The sequence below is a fragment of the Gavia stellata genome, chromosome 8 (genome assembly GCF_030936135.1).
Source record: "Gavia stellata isolate bGavSte3 chromosome 8, bGavSte3.hap2, whole genome shotgun sequence".
Taxonomy (NCBI): domain Eukaryota; kingdom Metazoa; phylum Chordata; class Aves; order Gaviiformes; family Gaviidae; genus Gavia; species Gavia stellata.
Window position 1 is genome coordinate 23,686,545 of NC_082601.1, and position 26,602 is coordinate 23,713,146.

Sequence of the window (26,602 nt, forward strand, 5' to 3'; positions counted from 1 at the left end):
ATCAACTCAATTATACTTGACTCACTAACCTGAGTTTTCTGAAGGCTCCAGTCAACTAAGGATATAAAGGATCTTCTCTTTTCAGTCCAACATGGTAGCATGAACTTCTTTAAATCCTATTACTATTAAGTATTTTTTTACCTCACCAAGAGGAAGCATTAGCAGACAGAAACCGATTTTGAAAAGGCCCTTGCTCCTGGAAAATAGCTACTATCAAAATGAACTGCCATTTGAAAAAAGCACGTATACTTTTCTAGGAACTAATAGGTTTAAGAAAAAAATCAGTAGATGGCAGTCTTAACTTCCTAACATGCAAGTTTCTAACAGCATGGGTTATTTTTAAATCCATTCTCTTCACAGTCATTTTGGTATATGTATAGATTATAAAACTTAAAAGGCTTATTTTTATTAGAGGTGTTCCTTTCCTAATGTTATTCCATGGTTAGGGAATATCAGTTTGTCAAAAGTGTTTGCCAGTTAATTAACAAAAAAGCCCATGCTAATTATATCAAATATCAGATAACAGCAACAAAACTGTATCAATGCAGATTTCCACTATCCATTAAGTGAAAAGAATAATAGCTAAAAATTCATTAAAAATGTTTACCAAAAGTACTCAGTCTGCAAAATTTTTAAACTACTTCCTTAAAAGGAATCTCAGAGCAAACGCACCTAAATAGAAAGTGCAGCAGTTAATATATGCAGGGTAGTGTTTTCTTCCAACATAGTACTTTCTGTGCAATTTACAGACTTACTATGCTGAGGAAAGGTAGTTATTAAATACAAAGAAAGGTTGACAATAACAAAACGAAATGCTGCCCTCCTAGCCTGAATCTCTGATCTACTATGAAAAGAAAATGCAGCTCTGCAGTGCCTACGCTTAAAAAACCCAAAACTACCAGACAAAACACCACAAGACAATCCACCCCACCCCTCCTTTTATGCAGCTGAACTCGTTGGGCACATACATTCAGTGTGCCAGAGAACCTGGGACCCTGCATGCTTTAGTGAGGGACCTCAGAAGATACTTCATTAGTTCTGAAGTTGGATGCCAGGATTCGAAAGTGTCATAATTTTCTTGACCAAAAATAGTAAGGTTTTATTTAAAAATATAAACTTTCCAGTATGCATTCAGATCTATTTTTTAAACTGCGGTAAATGACTACATTGTATCGTTATATTACAATACAATTAGGATAATCTAGCTCAGGAATGTAAGAATCCAGTAACAGACCCACAGACAACACCATAAATGTTTCTGTTGTTTAGTTTAATATACTTCCACAGACCATCTAATTCTATGAGTCCAAGACCTCAGTAACATGCTGACTGCTAACTAACGTTTTCAAAACAACTACATTAACTTCTTATGCTAAACAATCTTAAAGACAATTATTAAACAGACTATTAAGAAGTTTAACAAGCCGACATTCTTTCAAACACACACATTTTTTCTCAAGTGTAAAGCACTGCTTTGAACTCATTAATGGAGTCATCCTTGATTTCAAAGTGTTTGAGAAAGGTTAGAAAACAAAAATAAAAATAACAAATGATCAGTTTTAGAAGCTGCTGTGCAAAACCATGTGGTTGGGGAGGTGGGGGTGGGATGAGAAAGAAAACAGTACTGTAGAACAGCACTGTAGTAACAGTCTCATGAATGTAACTCAAGGAGTATTTGCTTTTGTGAAAGATGTAGCAACAAAAAAGGAAAATAATTTACCAGTAAGATGTAAGATTTACGGAGATTACAGCTATTTCAGTAACATTTTCACTGACATATTCCTCCCTCTACTCACTTGCATAGCAAAATCCTGCAAGATTACAGAAAACTCTTCAACCATGCAAAAACTTTCACATGCAAAAACTTCTCAGATACTGTCCTTAATGGACAATGTCCAGTGTCTTCATTGACAGAACACATTGCAAAGCAGAAAAAAAGGCTGTGACCACCACAGAAGTGAGTGACTTTGCTCCAACTAAAAAAGTATGCCAATTAATAAATACCTTACTGATCCTGAAAATTGTGCACTTCATTAAGTTATGTGAAATCACAGAAATAGAGAATTCAACTAAATATCAGTTTCAAAGGACTGGCTAGCATGTACCCTCTATGTAAGTCACCTTATTGATGTGATAAAACCCCGTTCAGAATCTTTTCCTAAGCTAGAAGAAGATGTAAGATAGCTTTCAGTCTAACTGATAAAAAGTTGCTTTCAATTCTTAAACTGTATTTTAGAGGAGGTTTTTTTCTTTTTTTTAATTACAACTTTTTTGAGTTCCACTGTTGATATTGTAAAGTAAAATAGAGCAACATAATACAACAGCAGGATTCAATTTCTTGTTCACAGGACAAAAACATAAACCAAGTCCCACTACCTGCAAAAGTATGAGGCATAAGATCTGTCATCCAGTTTAATAGGTGCATTTCAAAATGACTCTCTTTTTTCTCTTTTAACAAAATATATTTGCAGTAAAATGGATCTTTATTCCTCAGATGCTAATCTGCTCCTGATGTTTGCACCCAGCCAAAAGTTACAATCCTCAGTTTGTGAGATAACAATCATGCCCACAACACTCACACCCCAGAAATTAGGACTTTAAACAACCTAAGCAGCAAGAAGGAAATCAGTAACAACAAAAATATGGCCAGTTTTTCCCAGCAATCTTTCATGATGAACAGTGGTCAAGGTAACAGAAATATTCAGCTCTATGAAACAGAAGAAAAATTGTACATGATAGCAAGTTTCCTGGTTTTCCCATAAGAAACTAGCTGTTGAGGTATTTAAAAAAAAAAAAAAAGGCAGAAAATCCCCAACTCGATATATATATATTTTTTATTCACTTACCTCTGTAAAGACCGAAAAAGCCTTCAAAACGCAAAACCTTTTTAAAGCAGTCAAAGCTGTTTTTATACATCAACTCTCCTACAACTGAACCAGAGGAACGCTGATTCTGCATACGAGTTTTCACCAGGTCTATGGGATATACCGCAGTAGCACCAACAGCTGTAAGAAAGGATTTGGAGTATTATTTCTGCAACATCATTGTTGGTGTAGTATATAATTCTTACAATGATTTTCTACAACATTTATTTAAACACAGAGAATATATAAGCTGGTAAGATCTGATATGTTGGAAGTAAGAAAGGACAACACTGAAAATCTAGAAAAAAGTCTCAAGGAGAATGGATTACACTATTACATAAAACAAGGTGTGTAGAACAAAGAAAAACGATCTGAATTAGCAGTAAGGAAATTCATTGCTGGAGTAGAGTTTCAGAGGACTGTGGAGGGATACTAGAACAGAAACAATAAGGGAAGAAAGGGAATGGCACAACCAAAAGCAGTTCCACCCTCCAATTCTTCACATGTATAACCAAGAAATCCACCTTAGATGAGACCAAGTAGTCTGGCAAGGCAGTGTTAAACTAACCCAAGCTTGAAAAAAGAAACCAGAAATACTACTCACCTCCAGCAATTGAGCCCAAAGTGAACCTGTAAGCTGACTCAGCTACCTGGAGCCAGATAGGCCTGCCTAACTGTCCAAAAGATTGCTGTGTGAAAGAAAAAAAAAAAAAAAAGCTTGAAAATCTGCATGGAAAAACAAAGCCTGTGAAGCCTTAACATTACAGAAAGAATCTGATAAAAATTGGTAGCTTCATGTTAAGGAGGAGAAAAAAAGAAGTTACTATATAACTTCCATTATGCCTAATGAATGAAGCACATTTTTCAAATATTCCTTTCAGAAGATACTCTTCCTTACAGGTTCCTAGTATAACTGAAACAACTATGGTCAAGAAAAAGTAGACAGAAAGTCAAATCAACTTTGCTACTTTCCATTCTGTTGCCTTTGAATTCGTAAGGCATGGAACGCCCTCTTGGCTCGAATAAAATTCAGTATCTCAGAAGGAATTCAGTATCTCACAGCCAGCATTTATCAGCACAGGATATATTTTAAGATTATATATACATTAATACATAACATGAACATGACATTTTATGTCTTCAAAACAAGCAAAAAGTCAATTATTCCCCAAAGTATTCTCCACAAGACTTTTTCAGGCCGTTGATAATTTACTGACACAGTGATGACCTCACTCACTTCAATCACATACACTACTACAAATGTATTAGTGTTTCAAATAAATACAACTCTGCACAGAAAATATTTGCAGAGATTCATAATCATATTATTAGATTGTTATTAGAAACAAGGTAACTTGGTAAACAAGATGTAAGTGTTCACAAACTTGCACTATAAAGTATGCAAGATGGGCCAAATTTTCTTCCAAACATAAATAAGGGGATTAAAGAAGAATTTCTGTTATGCAGTATAACTTGTCTGGCTCATACAAGTGGTCAAGGTACTAACTGTTAAATACCATATTAAAGCAAATACTGAAGCCCATCTCCCAAACACAAACCTGTTTTTCTTAAAAGCACCCTATACCGTTAGCAGATGTGCTCCTGACAGCACAGCTGGAATGTATACAGACCTCAGACTGCTACAGGAGGCTTTGCTCTGATGCACATTATGAATTCTCCACAAAGATTATCACAGGCACATTTCACAGCTAACTTACCAAGGCCACTTAACTAAGTTATGTTCAACTTACTGAAGCTCTGGAAAGTGGAATTTCCACAGAAAGACAGCATGTACCTCAGTGTAAGTTACTCTGTTGGGACTGGTGTTACATTGGATGTGCAAAAACCTGCCTTTATTGCATAATGTTACACTATATGTACACAATGTAGGACAAAAGCCTAAGAGATCACGATGGGATCATTACCTGTAAAAAACCATGAATTACATTTCATACATTTTTTCCACAGAAGAAGAAGATACAGCTACCACCATTTCCTTCCACAATACATTTTCCTCCCCCAACAATATAGCTTAACAGAGAAGAACAAAGAAATTCTGGGTAGCACCAAAATTATAAATTGAACGTGTGGACCAGCATAAAAAAGTCTAAATGAAACGTATTGCCTTTACAAGCAAATAGAAGCAATAAATCTGAAGGATGTCCTCACTAATCTCAAAACACTAAATTTTCCTGATCTTAAAAAAAAAAAAAAAAACACAATAAAAACAAAATAACCACAAAAAAAGTCTAAAATACAGAAATATCTCTTTTGATTCATGTAAATAAAAGACACATGCAATAATACTACCCCAAAAAGGCTTAGAAACAGGATTGGTTCTTCATTCCACAAAAATTTTCTCCTAGTTTAGCACACCTGCTTCCTTTTAGCTGTTTTAAGGTTATTCTTTTCTTCTAAGCTCCATAGAGTTCTCATCAAAATCCAATAATTACATTCAGACATTAATCTTAATGAATAGGTCACTGGATGTTAAAAATAAAATTCTTTGTGAAGGAAATGGCACTTCTATATTATTAAATAAGTGTCCATAGTCCACAAGTTTGCAGTTTACTTGTGTGTTCAGATGGATACGTAAATGAATGTAATTACTGCTATAGCTTTCAAATCATGAATATTTATAAACAGAAAATTACTGTAGCTATCATCCTCATAGGATATTCAGCTGCTAGGCTTTAAGAAAATCTTACACAATGAAAAAATTGACAATAAAATAAACATGGTTGAAAGCAGGCTAATTTTCATTTCTACCAAATCTACAAAGATACAGTGATTTTATGTAAAAATTTAGATTTTCCTTTAAGAAGGAATTTCAAAATCACATAAAAGTGATTATAGACTTGTTTTTGTTTTCCTGGGACACCTGGATCTCACTGGAATGATACTTTCTCTTCCAGAAAGGGGTATCTTTCATTTTATCAATACAGTTAAATAAGGTAATATAAGATTAACTTAGGATGAGGTCTAATAAAAGACTGTTCCTTATAAAACAAAGAAAACAAAATTACTTTGCTTTCTGCTGTACTCTTTTAACACAGAATGTAGAATAGGATGAAAATATAATGTATTATTCCAAGAGTGTGAAAAAAGCATATTCTGTTCCAGTGGTGAGGGAAACTTTGATCAATGATCTCATTTTATAACAGTACCAAGCTACAAAGGTAATTTTGAAGCGTAAACCAAAACGAGTTAGTATTTTGTCTACTCAAAGAGCCACAAAGACACCAATTAAAAGCAAAGTTGGCAGTTCAGAATGTAATTACAAAACTTCATCAAAAATATTTTTTATTAGTCTGGATAAACATTGCATATGCATTTCTGCATCAATCCATTCCATCATTCTTGTCTTGAGGAATCCATAGGAAGGCTGTTACCATTAAGTAGGTTTTGGACACTTACTTCATTGGCTCAGATATGTTTAATTGCCTAAGGACAACAGAATGGTAACGTTAAGAACAAACCAGACACTGTGTTTCAGACCAGTTTGTTTGAAAGACAACTGAATGATCAAATCCACCTGTAATAACAGTAACCAAAATATGCTCGAAGTCCCACATATGGAAGACTTGCTATATTCTGTATAGGACAATTTTTCAAGCATAGCAGTTGAACTAATTCAATATTTTCCTGTCACTGATATGTATCCTAGATTTTTTAGTGGATATAATTGCTCTTTGCAATATGCATTAAAAGTGAGCTGAGAAATAAAAGGCTTTATAAACTCAAGCTTTCATTTTCAGACAGACTCCTGGGACACCTCATCCACTGGCAAATACAGGACATTCATGTGGCGAACAAGGCATAGGTGATTTTGTCAGCGCGCTGCCACTTTATCTCAGACCACCCTGCAGCAGTACTATCTGTCACTAGCATCACCAGGGTAGAGAATCTGAATTTCACTTTATGGGAGACAATGTAGCTTGGAATGGCTGACAAAGGTATTGCTGCCAGCTGCATGTCCTCCTGCCCCAACAGCCCAGATGGCTGAGCTACTTGGGAATCAGTTGCCAAATCACTGCAATTCAGGAGCAGCATTTTAACGCGACTGACCAGTGTCAGATTGCCATAAATGCTGAGCTGCAAGATGTGGCTGTTCGGCAGCTGATTCACAAGAAGGTCAGCTGTCTGAATACCAAGAGAGATATGGGCAACTGGGAGCAGAACCCAGCCCAAGCCAGGCTATGCCCACTTGGGAATCAGAGCCCTTGGATGTCTTGATAGGCACCCCATAAACTCTTAACGCAGACTGAAAGAGAGAGAATTGGAGTTGTTTAGACATTGTAAGAAAATGGGAACCTTCAGGATGAAAAATTATATTTATCTACTGAGCACACAAAGATGTATTTAGTCAGAACTATGGGATATGCTCATACAAGATCTTAAGAACCAGATATCCTACTTCCCTTTGTATATTACAAAGGGAAAGGGGATGTGGAGACATTGCTGGAGCAAAATGCGCTGGTTCAGATGAACACTATCGTATTTTCTTGTAAAGCTTACTCAAGAATGTACAGCTTTGTGTGGAATTGCAATTTCTCATGAAGTTCTAACAGTAAAAATAAATAAATGATTACGCACCAGGAACTTTTAAGATTAGATCCTATTTTTTTGGTTTGCATAATAAACACCAACCGGCCTATGTATTTTATGATTATGCAACCATGTAATTCACCATGTACATATGTCTTCCTTTCTGAATCTGCTGTGTAACCGTTTCAAGGATTCTCCTGAGTGTATTATTATCTTTACATTATTAACAGTTGAGTTAATTCCCCCTGAACTGCTCTCGTGACAGCAGTCACCTACAAAATGCTCCAGAAAAAGGATTTCCCTAGAATATATCTGGAATGGAATGGAATATTTCTATTAGCAGCACAGCAGATGCCCCATTATGTTGCGAACTTCAATATCAGCAGTACTTCAGGTTCAACCTTAGGTGAAGGTTGAAGTAAAATTAATTCACAACTTAACTAGCATTAGATGGATCTGCTTGCAAAAGAAAACATCTCAGGTTATACGTTGAACAAAAAATATATTTGAAGATAAGCCCTCAAAATCTAGACTTATTTTTAACACAAACTTGCCAGCTATACTCCTGAAAGTGAGCAGTATGGTACCCAGTAATTGTGGTGGAAAGTGTAAACATAAGCTAAACACCTGCATAATGTTTGGTCCTAAATCTTCAGTTCTTACAGTTGTAAAAAGAGCCATCAAAGTAAGAAACAATTTATATTCAAAATCCTACTGCACAGTCTGGGACTCTTATGCTGTACTATACGTGTACATGATAAGGAAACCATGATAAAAGCAAAGCTAGCAAACATGAATGTAAAGGTCTGGTGAAATAGAGGTTTAACATTCTACTACGGTATTTTTCACCTTCTAATTCTACCCTTTTCATCAGTCCCAATAAATTCTAATTCCCCTTCTACTGCCTAGGTCAGATAGCCAACAAGTACAGCATCTATCTAAAAATAACTTTATAGTTACAGAGTTAGAGTACTTAGTGAAGTGAAAGGCCTTTTCAGGAGTGAATAAATGTATCCGCAGTAAGGAATCCAAGTATCTATACATGCTCATACCTAAACAGGCCATCCTCAATATGACATCTAATATCTTGTTTAGATACATACTTAATAATCTGCCCCATTTCTATTCTTATAGCAATACACACAGCATGTTTCACTTGTTAGGAATCTGTTTAAAGTGTATTATTCTTGGTTTTCATATGCAAGTTCATGTAAACATTCACCTAACTTCAACAGTTTTATTATATATATCACTTCTACCTACCTGCCTCTGGAGTTCTGCCAAGTTGTAAGGTAATGCACCTTCAGCCAGCGGCGCTATTCTCTCAATATCTGCCAAAGTTAAGCGCCTTTACACAAGGCAGAGAAAAGCAAATTACTGTTAGATAAAACATCAAACATATTCAATACAGTATTCCTGGCCACACCCCACAGAATACATCCTGAGTTTAAAAAAAACACCTGTCATATTTGAATGCACGTCTAAGAAGTCTGCTACACTGCAATAAAGGATCCTTGGAGTTAGAAGGGCATTCTCTTCTTGTAGCTTGCAAGTGGAGATAAAGGGAGCTTGGATTATTCAGAAGCAAGTTCTTGATTACTAGTAATAAAGGATATAATACACAATTTAAACTATTTCTAGGTATTCCTACATAAGATTTCACACATGCTAAAGACCCATGCAAAACATCATCAATGCTTAAAGTTAATAATACGAGTGTATTGTAGCCTTTTGGGACTACTGTAATGTATTTTGCTATTTTATATGTATACCTATAATATGACAATTAATAATTGTGCTTGATGTACACAATTCACTTACAAAATCCATGCATACAGCAAAGTCAGTTTACATTAATAAATTACTGCAATGAAATACAATGAAACACACAACTTTTTAAAATTAAGATGAAAATGAGTAGTTTTCACACAGAAAACAGCAAAATAATGGTTGTAAAATGATAAAATTATTATGTTACCCAGTAACACTGTATAAATCTGCAAGTTGGTAGAGAATATCTATTTCCAGTGGTGTAACTTGTCCAAATCGGATTGCAGAGTGGGTAAATTCCTCTGGATTTAAAAGGGAAAGAAAAATAAAGCAATTGTGTTATTTGTCAAGTATCCTCTTTAAATGCTCACAAATAACTTTAATATCATAAAAATGAAATCTATCACCAAGAAGCAAAATCCGTAATGCAACGGGAAAAGATATCTTCAGAAGAAAACCTATCTTGAAACAGGCCTTTTCAACACAGAGCAAGTCTGACTCCACAACTCTTATTTATGGTAAGAATTCACCAAAGTCAACAAAAATCCTTATATTAGCAAGCTTAATAAAACCACACCCACTATTTGTGATTCTTGTTTCTGAAGTTCTGCAAAACAGAACAGAACAGAATAATGGTCCATTATACACAGCTTTAAGGGTAACTGACTCATCTATTGCCATCATATCCAGATTTCTTCCTCTGCTAGCTCTGAATGACCCCAAGCTTAGGTATTCATCTAGCCAAATTACATGACATGTTCACGACATAATTGGCAAGCTACAGTGAACAAGTCTGAGCAGTGAAAACACAGTAGCTTTTTTTCACAACATAAATCCAAGGAATATGCATTTATGCATCTGCACCAAAGAACATTGCTGGGCAATTTGTTAGCACAATTTGGAGGATGAGAACAGGCATTTTATGCTTTCCTTTAGGGATAAAGGTGTGCAGAGCATATTAACGTAAACCAAACAAGAAAAAGAGGAACTTGGCATGTTTTTACCACACATAGGCTTGGCTGGTCCCATCCATACAGGTAATAAAATTGGTGAGAAATCTGTCATAAAATGACTACAAAAGCAATCCACTAATGCCCACTACAAGGCTGAAATATGACAACCTTTCATGTGCACAGGGATTAGCTACGTCCTAACAGACAAAAACTATATATAAAACTACCCAGGCAAGTAAGCACTAAGATGTTATAAATTATTACCATTTTCCTAAAAAAGATTTATTCATTAATAAACTAACTAGAGCTAAAACAGCATGGCAATTACTGATAACGGATTTTCAAATTTAACCCATTCTATCACATTCCCTAGGAACTTTCTATCTCTAAGCTACCATGCATGCCTTTCAAGGAGTGGTAAAATCCTCAATAATATACTGACTTGCAGTTATCCATTCAAACTAATAAGGCCAACATGGCTCCTGCCAGAATCCCAATTCTTCTCCTTAATGAGCTAGCTGAAAATCATTACTAACCTGTGAGGATGAAAATCACCCTTTAAACACTTCACAGTAGCCCTAACCTTGCATACTATTGCAGCTTCTGACTTGCCTTAACCCATATGCAACACCAGATTACATACTGGACAGAACTGAAAAATTAATAAAATGTAGGAAATATACTTTACCTTTTGTGACTTCAACATCTTTTCTTGTACCTGCTATATTACTGTATATCTTCCTAACAAGATCCATGTTATTCAAAAGGGCATTAAATGCATTGAAATAGGAGAAGCTGACCTGATGTGAAACAGTTCCACCAGCTACCTTTAAAAATGAAATGAATGCAGTTAAGTGCCTTAAGCCCTGTTACAACATCTTATTACAAATTACAGAAACATCCATTTGGGCAAAAAAAGAAAGAATTAAAGATATCTTTCTATGCCTGTAACTTTTAAGATATTTTTAATAGAAACCTGAGGGGAGAATTATTAAACAGCATACTATTTTTTGGTAAAAATTGAACATTAGGAAATTATCAGGAAATAATCATATAAGTAGATTTTTATTCCATTTACCTGATACACACGCTAAATGTGTCACTGGATATTTTTCTAATACTCTCCATTTCTAATAGAGAAAGGCATGTAAATGCTACTTTACATAAAGGCACTAACTGACTTCTTGCATCACATACAGCAGTGACCATTTATTTCAAAGTCTAAAGTTAGTAGATCCTATAAATTTTACAGAAGACAATATGCCTTATTAGTTTGGCAAGGCAAGATTTATAGGTAAAATAGTAAGATAAAAGTATTTACTTTATATTTTATATAATTTTAATTCTTATATATTTTTATATTATGTACTTTTAGTTTATAGCTTTTATGTCATTACTTTACCTACAGATCTTGCCAGACTATCACAGCTGTAATCATTCTACCTCTAGAATCTACACACTGATTTTCCAAATTTTGATCTGAAAAAGAAAAGAATGTAAGGGTCTATAAAAGGACAAAACTGTAAGTAATCTCCACCTTTTGAGATCTGTCACATATTCAGATAAAAAATTTAGATGTTTTTGTCCTCAATGAATGTGCTTTCTGCGCCAAGTACAGTTTTGCCCTGCTTTAGTAGAAAGTACTAACTCAAACTGTTTCCAGTGGCACTTTAAGAATGTGAATCAGACTGCCAAACTTTTCCACTACTGCAGCCAAGGACTGCTGCCATGTTTCACCCTACACACTCTGTTATGAAGGTGATAATCTCTAGCACCAAGGTAGTGATAAGCAGGTAGGAGAAGACAAAGTGGGAGTAAAGCAGTAACATCTTAAAACATTGCAGCTATTAAACGCTGAATTCAAGGGACTTTTCTTTACACTTACTGAAACTAAATTTTCTTCCACAAATGGAGTTAGCATATGTGAGCGAAGGGTAACCATGATGTCATTGAAGTCCAGCCCAGTTATCATACCACTTTTATTTTTGTCCTTCAATGCAAAGGCTTGTCTTGCATGTTCTGACTGCAGCTCCTAGAATGAATATTCAGAAATAGCAGATTAGAAGCAAATTCTGTAACTCATTGTTCACAAAACTCTCACTAACTTCATATTCTTACAGCATGCCTCAATACATCTGTGCGTGTAGACCACAGCACAACTGCAGGTAAACTTAAAGGCCAGCTCAGCTAAAACAAGAAGTCTGCATACTGATTGTATCTACAGATTCATTCCTCTGTCAAAGAAAAGCCTCAACTCAACTGTAAGGAAATATGCACTTCCACTAAATAATTTGAGAAATAAACTCCACACACCCATGTCCTGTCTGCTATCTATTCCTTTATTAAATACTTAACTGCTAGAGAAACTTCTGATATTGATCTTAAAGACTCAAAGTGGGCTGATCTCTTACACATCCAAGACAAAATATGACTGGGCTATTATAAATGAACTCATGGAAAAGTACTTTAAAATAAACAGGAAGACAGTGAAAATTATGTAATACAGATTTAGATTGCCCCCAACAGCTACCTCCTATAATGTCAGAAATGGTCGCTCATTTGAGGCAATTCAAAACTCCTATACAATCTGTAAAAACCTTCATATAAAGCACACTGCAGTAACCTAACCTCAAGATAATAATGATGGTTGTAAATTCTACGTCCAGAAAAAGTTGCTTCCCTCTATTCAAGCAAACAATAAAGCGCACACATTCAGCTGCCACTGAGACCTCTTGAAACAGCTAAAATAATACCCATGTTCTGACAGACAATAAGAAGAGGGCAAACTATCTAGCTTATATCACCTTTACAGTAATTTCTCAAGTCTTACAACCTCAAGATCAAGGTTTTCTAGATCAGCATGCCACAAGTCTGCTCTGATCCAAGTCCCAAACCCCACGAGATGCTGTTAGACCAAATAAGAAAAACAACCTGATCTAAAAGGAGGGACAACAATATCCAACTTGTGTACATACTGAAATTACCACAGCCCATACTACCCTTCCCTACTAAGGGTTTTTATTATATGACTGTAAGAGGTTACTGTATCTTACATGACAGTATCTTGGAACAATAAACAAAAACAGAACAGGTATTTATCACTTCGCTCTGGGTTCCCAACAAAAAGATTCTTCTCACTAGCAATCTGGTTTTTTTTCTGCACTAGCGTCCCAAATTTGTACTTGGGATCACCTAAAATACATAGTATCAAATGCAGGACACTGTTTATTCCTTGAAAGTAACATCAAGTTATACCACGGCCTTGAAAGACTGTGCCAAACTCCAGTATCTCAATTTACAATATAGACTTCAGATCCTATCTAGTTAGACATGTTTTTCTAGAATCTGCTCTAGATCTAGATACAGCTCAGTACAGGAAAGACACAGACATGTTGGAGCAGGTCTAGAGGAGGGCCACAAAAATGATCAGAGGGATGGAACACCTCCCCTGTGAGGAAAGGCTGAGAGAGTTGGGGTTGTTCGACCTGGAGAAGGCTCCGGGGAAACCTTATTGTGGCCTTTCAATACTTAAAGGGGACTGATAATAAAGATGGGGACAGACATTTTAGTAGGGCCTGCTGCGATAGGACAAGGGGTAATGGTTTTAAACTAGAAGAGGGCAGATTCAGATTAGATGTAAGGAAGAATTCATTTACGTTGTGGTGAAACACTGGAACAGGTTGCCCAGAGAGGTGGTAGATGCCCCATCCCTGGAAACATTCCAGGTCAGGCTGGACGGGGCTCTGAGCAACCTGATCTAGTTGAAGGTGTCCCTGCTCATTGCAGGGGGTGTTGGACTACATGACCTCTGAAGGTCCCTTCCAACCCAAACTAGTCTATGAATCTATGATCTATTTTTATCCTGGACAATAATTACAGATTGTATCAAAGCACATCTATCACTCCCTACTTTTAAGACAGTATGTCCAAAACTATTTTGTACCAAAGGCCAGCTCTGGAAGCGCGTAATCTATTTTTCTTCAGGTCTACTAGACAGAAAACTTTAGGTAGTATCATGAGGTGATCACTGCATGTTAATTTATGGAATTCAGTGCAGTTACCTACGATTCTGCGAACTCCCTTCTCATGAATTACAACGTACGCTTCTCCTACTTTCCTCTTCCTCCACCCTTTATAATTGATGTCTTCCTTTACTTCCTTCTAGTATAATGTTCAATTCATAGTATGTTTTTACTTTTAACTTTTTGGCCTAGCACCAAGTCCAGTGCTAGGAGTGAGATCTTTTAAAGCTTGATCCCTAGAGGATGCTTCAACAACATCTCAGGAAAGCAGATTTGCCTCCTGCGAAGTTGGCTGCATTTAAGACCAAACTCCCAATATACGTGTGGTAGCATGCATGCCAGTGAGAGAAAAAAAAAGTAAGTATTAGGATAACTTTTACAAAACTAAAAGAAATGTTTAAAAAGCTAAAACCTTTATATGGGAGCTTATATGGTTAATAACAGCTGGTAATATTAAGGCTGCAATCTTTCTCTGGCAGAGGTTACTTTTGTTATTAAATTCCTATGACAGAAAAAGTAGACCCTCAACCCAGTTTAACAACAATCAGTAAAATGGTTAATTTCACAAACAGTGTATTTAGTCCCATTCTTTTATAGAATGGTATTCAAGTTAAAGCACAATGAGTACACACTGTTCACAGAACTGGTATGGAAAAATAACAGTTCATCATAACTATCATGATTAGTATCAAATAATGATTATCACTACCAGAATAAACTCAAAATTTATAATGGTACTAGTGTATTATTAGAAGTGAAAATGGATTTCAGTTCTACTTTGGAAGCAGGTTAATAACTGACCTGAAGAAACTGAGTGAACTCTGAATAGTTAAGATGCTTCTTCCTGTTATGTCCAAAATGCAGTCGAATGAACTCACAGTCCCAGTTGAAGGGGATTTGAAGATGAATAATAGTTTGTTCAAAAATTTCTTTGACATTTGCTTTGGGGGAGGTAAAAACAACAAGTCAGCTTTGGTGTATAGTAAATCGACAAACATTCCAGGAAAGATACAAACAAATGATGTTTTAAGCAGCTGTTCAAGAAGTGGTTTAGTTTGTTAAGAATAATTGCTAACAGAACCTTTACAGACCTGTATAAGAACACATTTGCAACACAACATGATACTTTTTGTATTACTGCATAAAACCTTGGAGTGAGTGTTTTATTTAGTTTTAATTAAGAAGCAATTTCCCTCATACACGACAAATAAGAGCTATTTTGCATTCTGATGTAAAAATCAATGGTGGTTCTCCGTCTCTGCTAGGAGTCAAATTAAGCCCTTTATCAAGAGCACGAATACCTGCATTACAATCTCACACAATATTTCTCATACTAAGTATGGTTTGATTGAAACTTGATTATTACAATCACACTGTCTGACTATGTCTATTGAAGATAGGTATAAGAAATGCCATCTAAAATATATCATTAACTCAGCAGAAAGCACCTTATTAAAAGCTTTTTATAAGGCTTTAACACAAAAATCAAATCCTATAAAACATAATTGGTAGTCTCAGTTATTAAAATGTTTTAAGATAAGTGAAGACAGAGATGTCCTCTTTTAAATGAAGTAAAGAAAAAAAACTGTAATTTCAGAATATGGAATTCTCCATATGTATACTGTACAACTGAAATCTCAATGCCAAATGAATTACCTGAATTCAGTCAAAAACCTCATCTAAAAAAAAGCATGCATTATTCATACGCAGCATTGCCATGCTGCAAAACAAGCCTGCTTTTTGTGCAGATTATCCAGCCACATAAACAGTATAAGTGCACATCTATCCATACCATGTGAACACTTCTCAAAATCTACTTCGAAGTTCCTGAATTGATTTGGTTTTATCAACTAATCTAGAACTTCCTAACAACTAAAATAAAAAGTGGCATATAGCTTAAATTTAAAACGAAGTACAAAATATTTTAGCTGAAAACACACCTCTTCTTTTATGTGTTTAGAGTAAACAGTTCTGCTAAAAGACAAAATGCAATGAGAACTTTAATATCATTTGATAACTCCATCAAGAGCTATTTACTTGGAGTAAATGCATTGCTTTCTCTATGCTAAAGGACTGCCTGATTCATACATTCTTTCAATTCTACAGCCATTCTACTAGTTCTAGATCAAATCTAGCCAAATCACTGTATGGTTTTATCTTCAGTGAGGAAAGGAAGGGAAATGTTCAGAACAAATCTGTCTCAGAACAGGGACACACAAAGTAGGATTCCTTGGGTAGATCACCTGCTTCACAGTTAGTTTGAGACTACAAATTCAAAGGGCAGATTATGGCTAGTAAGTGATTCAACTGTAATTTAGCCCTTACTAAATGGTCAAACACAGACTATAGTCAAAAAACTGCAATTTAAACCATAGTTTGCACTGCAAGGTAGGCTAAAGGAGTTGTTCGAGTAAACAAGAAACTTAAAAAACTGCCCTAACTCATATCTTTTCACCAGTATCAATATGCAAGGTGAGGGTTAAGAAAATGAGAGATAAAACACCCAATACATAGTGCTAAACTATTTTTTTTTACCATTCTTTCATTTAAAGTTTTGTCTGTAGTAGATTTATTCATCATTGCTAGAGATGAAGGAACCAGGAGAGGTAAATCTAAATTCCCCACCTACCACTGATTCACTGCAGCTTCTGACCAACCTACCTAGAGTCTTCATGTACTAGAAACACAAGCAGATCAGTGCAGCTCACTATTGAGCTTGCAAAATGGCACTGAACTGTGAAGGGTACAGAAGACAGCCGTGCTTAATTGGATCTATTGGCTTGGCTACTAATATACAAACAGGGTGCCAACTAGTGACTACTTACGCATCTGTAAAACTGACTTCTAATACACACTGAGTTCTCCTAAACTTAGGAAAGAACATGTTGAAGCAGTCAGAAAATTTAAATTGTATTTCAATTGTTTCCAATGATTGCCTCTTTTAACCTTAAAGAAAGGTTAAAAAAAGTTTCACTTTTTTCTTACAAGAAATTATTCATACATGCTTGTATAGACAAATCTTCCAATTATTTTTAATGAGACTTAAGCCCCTGGTCTTTTCATAAGTCTCATTCAAGCATTTAATTGTATGCTGCTTAAACAACCAAGAATTGATTTCCTACGCTATTGATTTTTCCTTCTTAAAAATGTTTACAACTAGTTGTCAACACATCACAAGTCAAGATTCTTCAGCACGTAAAAATAATACTGGTAAATGAATCAATAAATTTATATTTAATAGATGACTGTATTGGTACTTGAAGAATCCCAGCAGTGGCTAACTAGCTTTAAAAATGGTATCCAAATTAGCCTGTTGCTTCTCTGAAAATTGAGGTGCCTTATCCATTTTTCTTCCACAGGCTATCACTCACCATCAGTAATGTGTACTGCATGTGTTACAGTAGTCTGAGTTTAAGGGCATGCTCTTGTATCTAATGCTTAATTAATTCCATGTTGGCTTTGTTTATGAAACATTTGGGGTACAGGAGCAAAACCATGTACCTGTTGTGAATAACTGACACAGTTAAAACCACTGAAACTCTAAATACAATTTTCCAAAGCCATCTGGGATTCTCAAACATATCTAGATAAGCACTAAAATTTACTACTTCTACCCAAGAGTAGCGATGCTTTCTTCACAATGTATCAAGAACACCTTTTTAATCCAATTTTGTTGGCTATTGTCTTATATTAAAGGAAACAGCCATCACAACTAAAAACTCACGTGATGAGAAGCAGCAAATGGACAATCACGTTTCAGAAATTATATATAATGTGATCATCTCCTACACTTTCACCACTTTGAATTACGATCAAATGTCTTATTTTTAATATTTTTTTTTTTTCCACAGCAGAAGCAAAGCACTGACAACAAAGAAAACAGGTAACATCAAGGTACAGAAGCTGGGGGGTTTTTTCTTTTTTTTTTTTTTCTCCCTCAGTCAAAACCCAGTAATGCTTCTAAATTAAGATAAACTACAAGTACTTCAAATTTCCAACAGAGCTATTCTGCAGGGGGCAAACAGCAAATTATTTTTAAACCCTTTCATTCTGGTATGACATTTTACAGAATGCATTCATTGTCCCTGTCAATACATGTTGCTCATTTACTAATGTCTTCTCCTACTCTTTGCTCACCTTTCCGCAGTGGAATTCTTTCCTACTGAGCTGATAACTTTCTTTCCAAGCTTATAGCAACGCATTTTCTTCTCAGATAGGCATACAAGTCAGCAGCCTGATGACATACTCAACTTACCATCAGCCCCAGGAACAATAAACCTACTACTCTAGTGCACTAGTACATTACCTCCAAGGCGACACGCATTCTCTCAAGATTGCTTCAGAATTTCCCCACCCAATCATTTTAAACAAATTATAGATGCCGGGAGCAGCTATCTGCCGGCAACATACACATGACTGGCTCAACCTCCATCAAACACCGTTACCTATCGGGCTCAGAAATATGATGTAAGAAAAACAAAGCTTTTAGGCAATACTGAATTTAATAGGAGGAGGAAGAATACTTTAAGTTACAAACACTATGATGTCTTGTTGATGGCCCATGGTGAGGATGAGCTCAGTACCCCAAGTAGCCTTGAGGTAGTACCTATTACTTATTTTGACTTATCAGCTCCCCAAGAAGCAGAGTGGAAACCTCACATAATTCCAGTGCCATCAACCTGTTAACAGAGTTTGCCATTCCCTCTCACCAGTAATGGAACATCAATCATGCTTGTTAAAGACACAAAAATATAAATGTGGTAGTTTTAAGTACTAGCGTAAGTATACTAAAGGTTGTTGTTTAATAGGGTGGGTTTTTTTAAACCTGTCTACTCAGTCACATTTGTATATATTTCAGCCTTAATGTACATAATGCATTTTAACGTATTCTATGTTGCTATTTTTCACTATTTCTGCTAACAGCAAATTTTACATATTTTCACTTTCAAGCATAAAACAAAAAATCACAGTTAAAGGCAAAAAGATTTTTTTGTAGCACCTGATGCAACAGAAGTATATCAAGAGTGATCCAAATGTAGATAATACAATAATTACTTTGACATGAGAGCAAAATGACAAGTGGTTGAAAAGTGAGAAAGCTGAACTAGAAAGATTTACATTGTATTTCTACTCTTATTTTAAAAGGATTAGTAATTTTGTTTAAGGTTAAGATTAGTGACAGCCATAACAACAAATTGTCAATATGTATAATTCTAATGTGCAGTTCTCCTTTGCCATTCCCTCTTGCTGAACTATTGTTTTGAACTTAATATTACATTATTATTGTAAAAAATAAGGAGGGGCTCCCATCCTGCACTGCTCATAAGTGCATAGAACAGGAAAGAAACAAACAAAAAACAAAAAAAACCCACATATGAGGACAAAAGAAAGTCATAACATACAGTGATGTTTCCTACATTACCTGCATTTGTTAAGCATAAGACATCTTGAAAACAGGCAACTAACATACGGCTACCAAGAAGCCAAGAAAAATAGCAGTTCTAGTTTACAGCACACTTGATAAAGACAGGGTGTTTTTCTTATATCCTCAGATCTGCAGCCACGTGATTATGAGAATTTTTCTGTTTACATTTCAAAAGGTTTCCAGCCTTTATGGTTGCAAATAATATTTTATAAAGCAGAACTCTTAAGATTAAATCCAAATCCTAGCATTTTCAATCCAACTGCTCTTTTGGAAATGGTGGAGGAGCAAGTACTAGGAGTGATCTGTGTTTCCTGAAAAAATACTACTTAAAAGCAAAGAACTGTAACAACATAACAACAACTCCCAAAGAACTATAACAACATAATAACTCCTTTCTCTTGTTCTTCTCACTCACCTTCTTCCAGTATTCTCAAACTCTATGTCCTGATTAAGGGAAATTTGTGAACTTTCTCTCCCAGATTAAAATTTGTTTAAGAAAATAGATGGGCAAGATTTCAGTATAACTCTATGCCCAACTTCTGAAACTATTACACTGATGTTTATTATTTCAGTTCACCAATATCGTGGTAATTTTCACATGGTTGCATTATTAGGTATCCAATCCCCTCACTCCCCCCAGTGCCTTTAAAGAAGATGCCATCATACACTGCATAATATTTTTAATTAGATTTTGAGCTGCAGGATGTTTCTAAAACCCTTCTGTTCAGTTCCATAAATATTTTCCAATTATCTCCAAAATAATGTAAAAGTTCTGAATACAGAAGAATGACAAACATCAAGGCAGTAAAATTGTTTCAAAATCTCATTATTTTAGCTCTATCTTTCTATCCATACCAGCATGGATATTTAACTAAAAAAGCGTCTCTGAAATTCTCCAGTTTATCAGAGAATGGCTTTCTTTGTGGTGACTCTTCAAGGAAGAACAGCTGGAAAAAGCCTTGAAATTGTATATTCCAATTAAAAGTGATACAGTCCAGATCATTGTATGGTTTGCCGAAGGGATAAATTACAAAGAATCCTTTTACTCCCAGTTAGACAACCTATTTTTGAGACAAGTTTCAGTGATAGTCACAGACTTCACCTTTTAACCACAGTAACGATTATCTGCTTCAACATCGAAGCAAAACAAATAGCTTGAGCAGTTTTAATATTCAAGTTTGCTTTAACCTGAATTCAGGTCAAAAGACCTGCCCAGAACAGCAATAAAAAGAAGCTTCCTTAGTACAATAGCATTAACTTTATGGAGTGTTTTCAAATATTTCACTCACATTAAGTAGCTTAGTCAGTTACATCCCATGATCAAAAAAGCAAAGTGGTTGCCAGTCTTCTCTGGCTACAGATAGCAACCCATAACAAGAAAGACAATGCATGAAAAAAAAAAAAAAAAAAAAAAAAAAAAACCACTTTCCTTTATCAGCTTTGGCTGTTACCTTTTAAATATTTTATGGTTAAAGCAATATTGTAAGGGCTTGTCAGCAACACATTTCCCATAAAATATTCACCTAAGAATCATTTATGAATCATTTAATCAGGAAAAGAAATGCTTTTTTCCTATTTCTCCATGATTAAAAAGTCATTTAAACTACACTGTCACTTGTATCGATGGGTTTTAAAACAGTCATTTTATTGCTTTTTATTCACCAAGATGACAGCAAGTCCAGTGCAGCTGAAACATGTAAAGAGTACTGAGCATGCTGTACAGTTTGCTCATATGAAGTAGGTCCAATTTCATGTTCTTGCAATGGACCTACTATACAAATATTGCAGCATACCATCTGCACATTTATGGCAGTCATTCATACAGGATTTCTGGATGGTAACAACTCCTGGAAAAATGCCCCAAAACAACAAGAAAGTAGATGACATTAAAGTGACAGAAGGCTTCCTGTTTCAACAATCCCAATTAACATATGATATTGCACAAAGACATAGATTAGTATAACATAGCCGACAAGTATTTCTACCAAATAGTTTCTAAAGAATCATAACCTCTTTGTCCTCTTCCATTTCTTAACTCATACAACAGACGTTCTTCTGTAATACCATGTAATTAATAGTTTCCTCATTGGAGAGTTGGAAGCTAAACTTTTGAAGAGACAAGTGGCAGACTGAGGCTAAAGAGGACTGCAAGCTAAAGTGCTCAAGTACGGTCCAAGTCCATGTCAGTAAATAAATTCTAAAAAGGAGATGTGAACCCAGCTGGAACAACTTGCTTTCAAATACAGAGCCAGCTCTAAAAATCAACGAGTATATTTAACTTTCCCCAGATAACTGAAAATTTGAGTAGATCAGGATATTTTTTGAAGATGCCATACCGTCATACCCAAATGATTTTGAGACATTATCTCACATCCAGCAAAGCCAGTGTTGGGTTCAAGTTACTGGCCTAACAGACCCAAGTTGATTCTGTGTTCCATTCTCCAGCACCTCCACCCCTTGTTACAGAAGCACAGTGCAGAAAAACCTCAGTAAATCCACGTCACTTCTGGCAAGACTTACTGGCTTGAGTTGGCTGTGGAATCAATGCAATCACATCCACATAGCATTGCATCTGAGCTAGAAAATCTTGACTCATATTTGCTCCCATAACCAACATGGTTTACCTGCAGACTGGATACATTACACACTCATAAAAGAGAGCTGACTTGTCTGATAGCAATTCTTACACTGATTGGCTAAACTTACTCCATTTCAGTATATTTATAATAATTTATTACAACTTTTCACTTTAAGATCTAATTTTATATAGTCTCCTGTTTTTACATGAAACTAAACTCTGTGCCTTTCTGCTTATGTGGTGTGAAAATGAAAAGAGTGCAAGACTCATTTATAAAACAGCCTCTGTAGGCCACAAGACTGACTTGGAAATTGACTGCAGAGTTACCAAATTCTGAACATGTTATATGTAATTATTCACATTTTTCCCATATGCATTAATTTGTATGATATGCCTATGAAGTAAAATAAGTAGCCCATGTTACAAACAACAAAAACAAAAAAAGCAGCAGTATATGTGGGAACTGTAGCACAAAAATATGTGCCACTGATATGTTACAACATACCATTAAATATAGTAATAATTGCAATATAATTGATTTTGTAAAAACAAGAAAATTTTAAATTCCCTGAGGAGTTTCCTATTCAAGAGTTATCAGCCTTATTTAAAAAAAATTCAGCAAGAAAGATATGGAAAAAAATTGTGCCATTTTCTGTTTTACAGTTTCTCATTTGTGTTGTCCTTTTAGCTTTTAATATAATGATGTGCTCATAAAAATAACAATCCTCAGTCTGATTTAGGAATCTGTATACAATCTGAAATCACTTTTTGTTCATTTACAGAACCAGCTATTTCAGGTGTGTTCATGAGAGCTACAAAGTGCCTCTGTGAGATTATTAAATATACCATCATTAACATGGTCACACTGATTGTAGTAGTTTTTCTGCTTTCTAATGACTGCATTTACTGACTTCACCTTCACTTAAGTGCTAAAGGATTTTCTTTTCAAGACGTTGTGTATCCAAATTGCTTAGTATTTGACCCTTCAGTTAACAATTTAATTTAACAGACATCGTAAGTCAAACAGTTTGTTTCAATAAAAAGACTCTTGCTTTTTTTTTTTTTTCCAACAAGTTGCAACAATTTTCATAAGAATGAAATAGTACAAACAGCAAGTGGTTACAAATCCAAGCATAGTTTGTATTTTCTTTATTGAGAGCTTTATTCTTTTGGATAGAAATAACATTTAATTCTCATTCCATTTTATCAAAATTCTTAGCATTGATTTATCTAATTTTCATAAACATATGACGTTTTAAAAATAAAACCTAGTCCTCCTTAAACTGCAATGTCAATAACAGTTATTTAGCAACATCATAAAGCAGTATAGTTAGCCTAAAGAATTCTGTCCAATTACTAATTTATGTGATTAGGGAAAAAAAAAAAGAACAAAACTTAAAGGCCGTGTTCTTTTCTTAATATTTCAAATATATGACCTAGCTGGAAGTTACACTCTTAACATTAAAGTAAGATTTGCTCCTCAAGAAAAGGAACACTAAACTAGGAATTCAAAATATTTGACCTCCTTCATTTCTATATTGAGCTCTTACTGTATCTAGTGACAATTTTTCAAAGAGATGTGGAGATCCAGAACATATTTTAAAAATCCCTCATCACTGAAGAAGTTCAAAGTCCATGACATAGAATTTTACTTAGGATGTCACTGAACAAAACAGCATTGTATTGACTACTTCAGAACATGAAAAAATCTTGATTCAAGAAGACTGAGCGAAATATATTTTGTTTCTGTGTACTTCTTAGGCTTGTATCACTTGAAAGAAAAAAAATGTTTTACTCATGCAAACTGTGAGGAAATCAGTACAGTACTGCACAATATGCATTTCTATGCACCAATGGTGATGAACCATTATTACGATTTATACTATTATAATCACTTTCTTAAACTGTTTTTCTTTAGATATTCTTACCAAATGTTACTTCTCCATTGCCACTCTTGTCAAATAACTGAAAAGCAACAATGAATATTGCATCTGGAGTACACAAAACAGATTCAAATGCCAAAAATTCTTGATAGGAAATCAACCTACAAAGGAAAATACAGAAGTTATAAAGATTTTTAAAAAATATTCACAATACCAATGGTATTTTGTGTTTGATGCCCTAGAAAACTGTATGATCCAATTATTAAAATAAAATTCTAATATAAAAAAGTTAAGACTCTACACTAGAAACTGAAAAAGTATTTGTTACATTTAAGTAGTCATTTAACCTTTCTGCAATTCAGTTTCTTCCTCTATAAAAGGACTGAATTCTTCATATCCATCAACAACAAAATAAAATAAATTCTCAGTGAATATGTACAATTTATTGCCTTGTAATTATAAATGTAAGTAGACAGCACTTAAAAATAAAAAACCCACAGAAATTCTACCACCATGTAATTTAGAGGGCTGTCATTATATTACTAATTTATATATGTATTTCTACTGAGAAAGAAAAAACAGTTCAATGCAAATATAGGAATATACTATGCAATATACATCTTTTCTTAAAACAATGTATAACCTTCATAAAAAACAAACAGGTTCAGAAAAAGTTATACTTTACTATGTATATAGAAAAAATACTACACTTCAAATATAACATGAACCGCAAAGTCATGTACTTGAGGACAAGAAAGAAAGAAAGAAACTGTAAGAACGTTTGGACATAAGAACAGTTAGACATGACCAAGGCAGGGAAGGATTTGAGTGTAACAGCAGATCACAAGATTCTGGGCTGTGTATCCAAGACAGTCACCATATAGAAAAATGCAACTCAGGGTGCATTAGGAAAGCTGTTTCTGTATGAGATAAGGAAGCAGCGCTATCCCCAGACAGGGTTCCCATAACATCTCTGGAATGCTGCGTAGCTATCCAAGACCTTGTGTTCAACACATATAAACTCAGACATGAATGTATGTACAGGTATCTTATTAGGATAATCATAAATAACTTTTCTAGAGGAACTCAGCTTATTCTGACTAACAGAAAAAACATTTAGAAGGGATCCTAATGCTGTATGTAAGAACAGCTGCAGAAAGATAAGCCCTAAGCCAGGAGAAGATAAAGGATAACGTTAGTACAAGAACAAAATCACATATCCATAAAGATATTTAGAGCAGGCATATACTGTGGCCTTTCCAGAATACTGCGAGCAAAAGCCTTAGGTTTTAACAGCAAATTTGGTTTATTAAAACTACTGTGTGTTTTCATCCTTATAAAAATAGGGGACTTAACCTGATGACTTAGAATATTCCATCCAGTTACAAGTTCCTGAGCTCAGTTTATAGAAATAAATTATGGGATATCTATTCTAGCATCAAATAAATTATCAATGGGAATAAGAATTTTAATTACATTTTTTAAATTAAACAAAAAATTACTATTTCAGTAGATGATGTTAAAACACAGAATATCACTGTAGATGGTACATTTTCCTAGAAAATGTACATAATTGATCGGAATTTAGTACTCTTCATAGGAGATCATAATGATGACTTCACATACATACTGCTTCCTGCTAAAGAGACAAGTACAAAATCTGTTCCCTACAGGGGGGGGAAAAAAAAAAAAGGAAAAAAAAAAAAAAATCAAGCCACACTATTCATTAGTTTATCTGGTCTTTCTCTGTCAAAGTACACATAAAGCAGAACTGAGATACTTTAAACAAAGTTACGTATGTTAACATTCTTGCATATATGCATTATACAGAAAATACAGAAAAAAATGTAGTCATTTTGAAAGGAATTAAGATACAGCAAATACAGAATTATTTTATTAATTTGTCACACTTTAGCCACAAAAATCAAAGATGTGATAATGGTTCTTCAGATGCAAAGTCAATTTCATCCAAAGGATGATATTGATAAATAAGGGTTTAGTATCAGAGAAACAGAATAACCTTTAAAATAATTGTAAATACTATCATTTCAAAATATACCTTACATACAAGCATAAACCTGACGTACAAATTAATTCCTAACCAGGAAGCTTTATAACTGACAGAATCAAGTGACGATCTCTGTAGAATGCAATCGTAGAAGCCTGAACCTGAAACAAGCCGTCTTCAGAGGTCTCACTTTAACAGTGCCTACAGCAAAAGGAGATAGACACATTCAATTTCCTTTCCCTATATTCAGTTTGCAATGCCTAAAAGCAGGGATATCCCCTGTGATTCTCCATTATCCATTAGGGCAGAGATAACAGAGCTGGATTAAAAAGACTGATGGAGCTTCCCACCCAATCGCTACTCAAGTATCGTTCAGTCAACCCGCTGCATTACGGAGTCTGTAACAATATCAAATCAATCACCTTTCATTTTATCTGCAACATTTAAAAAAACTTCCTTTCCTCTTATTTCTTCTGTACCGTTACTCTTCAAAGACATGCAAAGTAAGCCATGTATTTACAATTCTCTATCTTCCCTTTTTTCCTACTAAA

General features: G+C 34.8%; 1 protein-coding gene across 2 annotated transcripts in view; it reads right to left on the reverse strand.

The window, feature by feature from the left end:
* SLC25A12 (solute carrier family 25 member 12) overlaps positions 1-26,602 on the reverse strand; it is a 50,586-nt gene that overhangs the window by 15,111 nt on the left and 8,873 nt on the right. For both annotated transcript variants that reach the window (XM_059820358.1, XM_059820359.1), the window contains exons 4-11: positions 24,089-24,204; positions 14,959-15,098; positions 12,021-12,167; positions 10,824-10,962; positions 9,391-9,484; positions 8,676-8,760; positions 3,469-3,553; positions 2,847-3,005 (exon numbers count right to left, since the gene is read on the reverse strand). In XM_059820358.1, the coding sequence (XP_059676341.1) occupies positions 2,847-3,005; positions 3,469-3,553; positions 8,676-8,760; positions 9,391-9,484; positions 10,824-10,962; positions 12,021-12,167; positions 14,959-15,098; positions 24,089-24,204 (965 nt within the window). The remainder of the gene's footprint in view (positions 1-2,846; positions 3,006-3,468; positions 3,554-8,675; positions 8,761-9,390; positions 9,485-10,823; positions 10,963-12,020; positions 12,168-14,958; positions 15,099-24,088; positions 24,205-26,602) is intronic.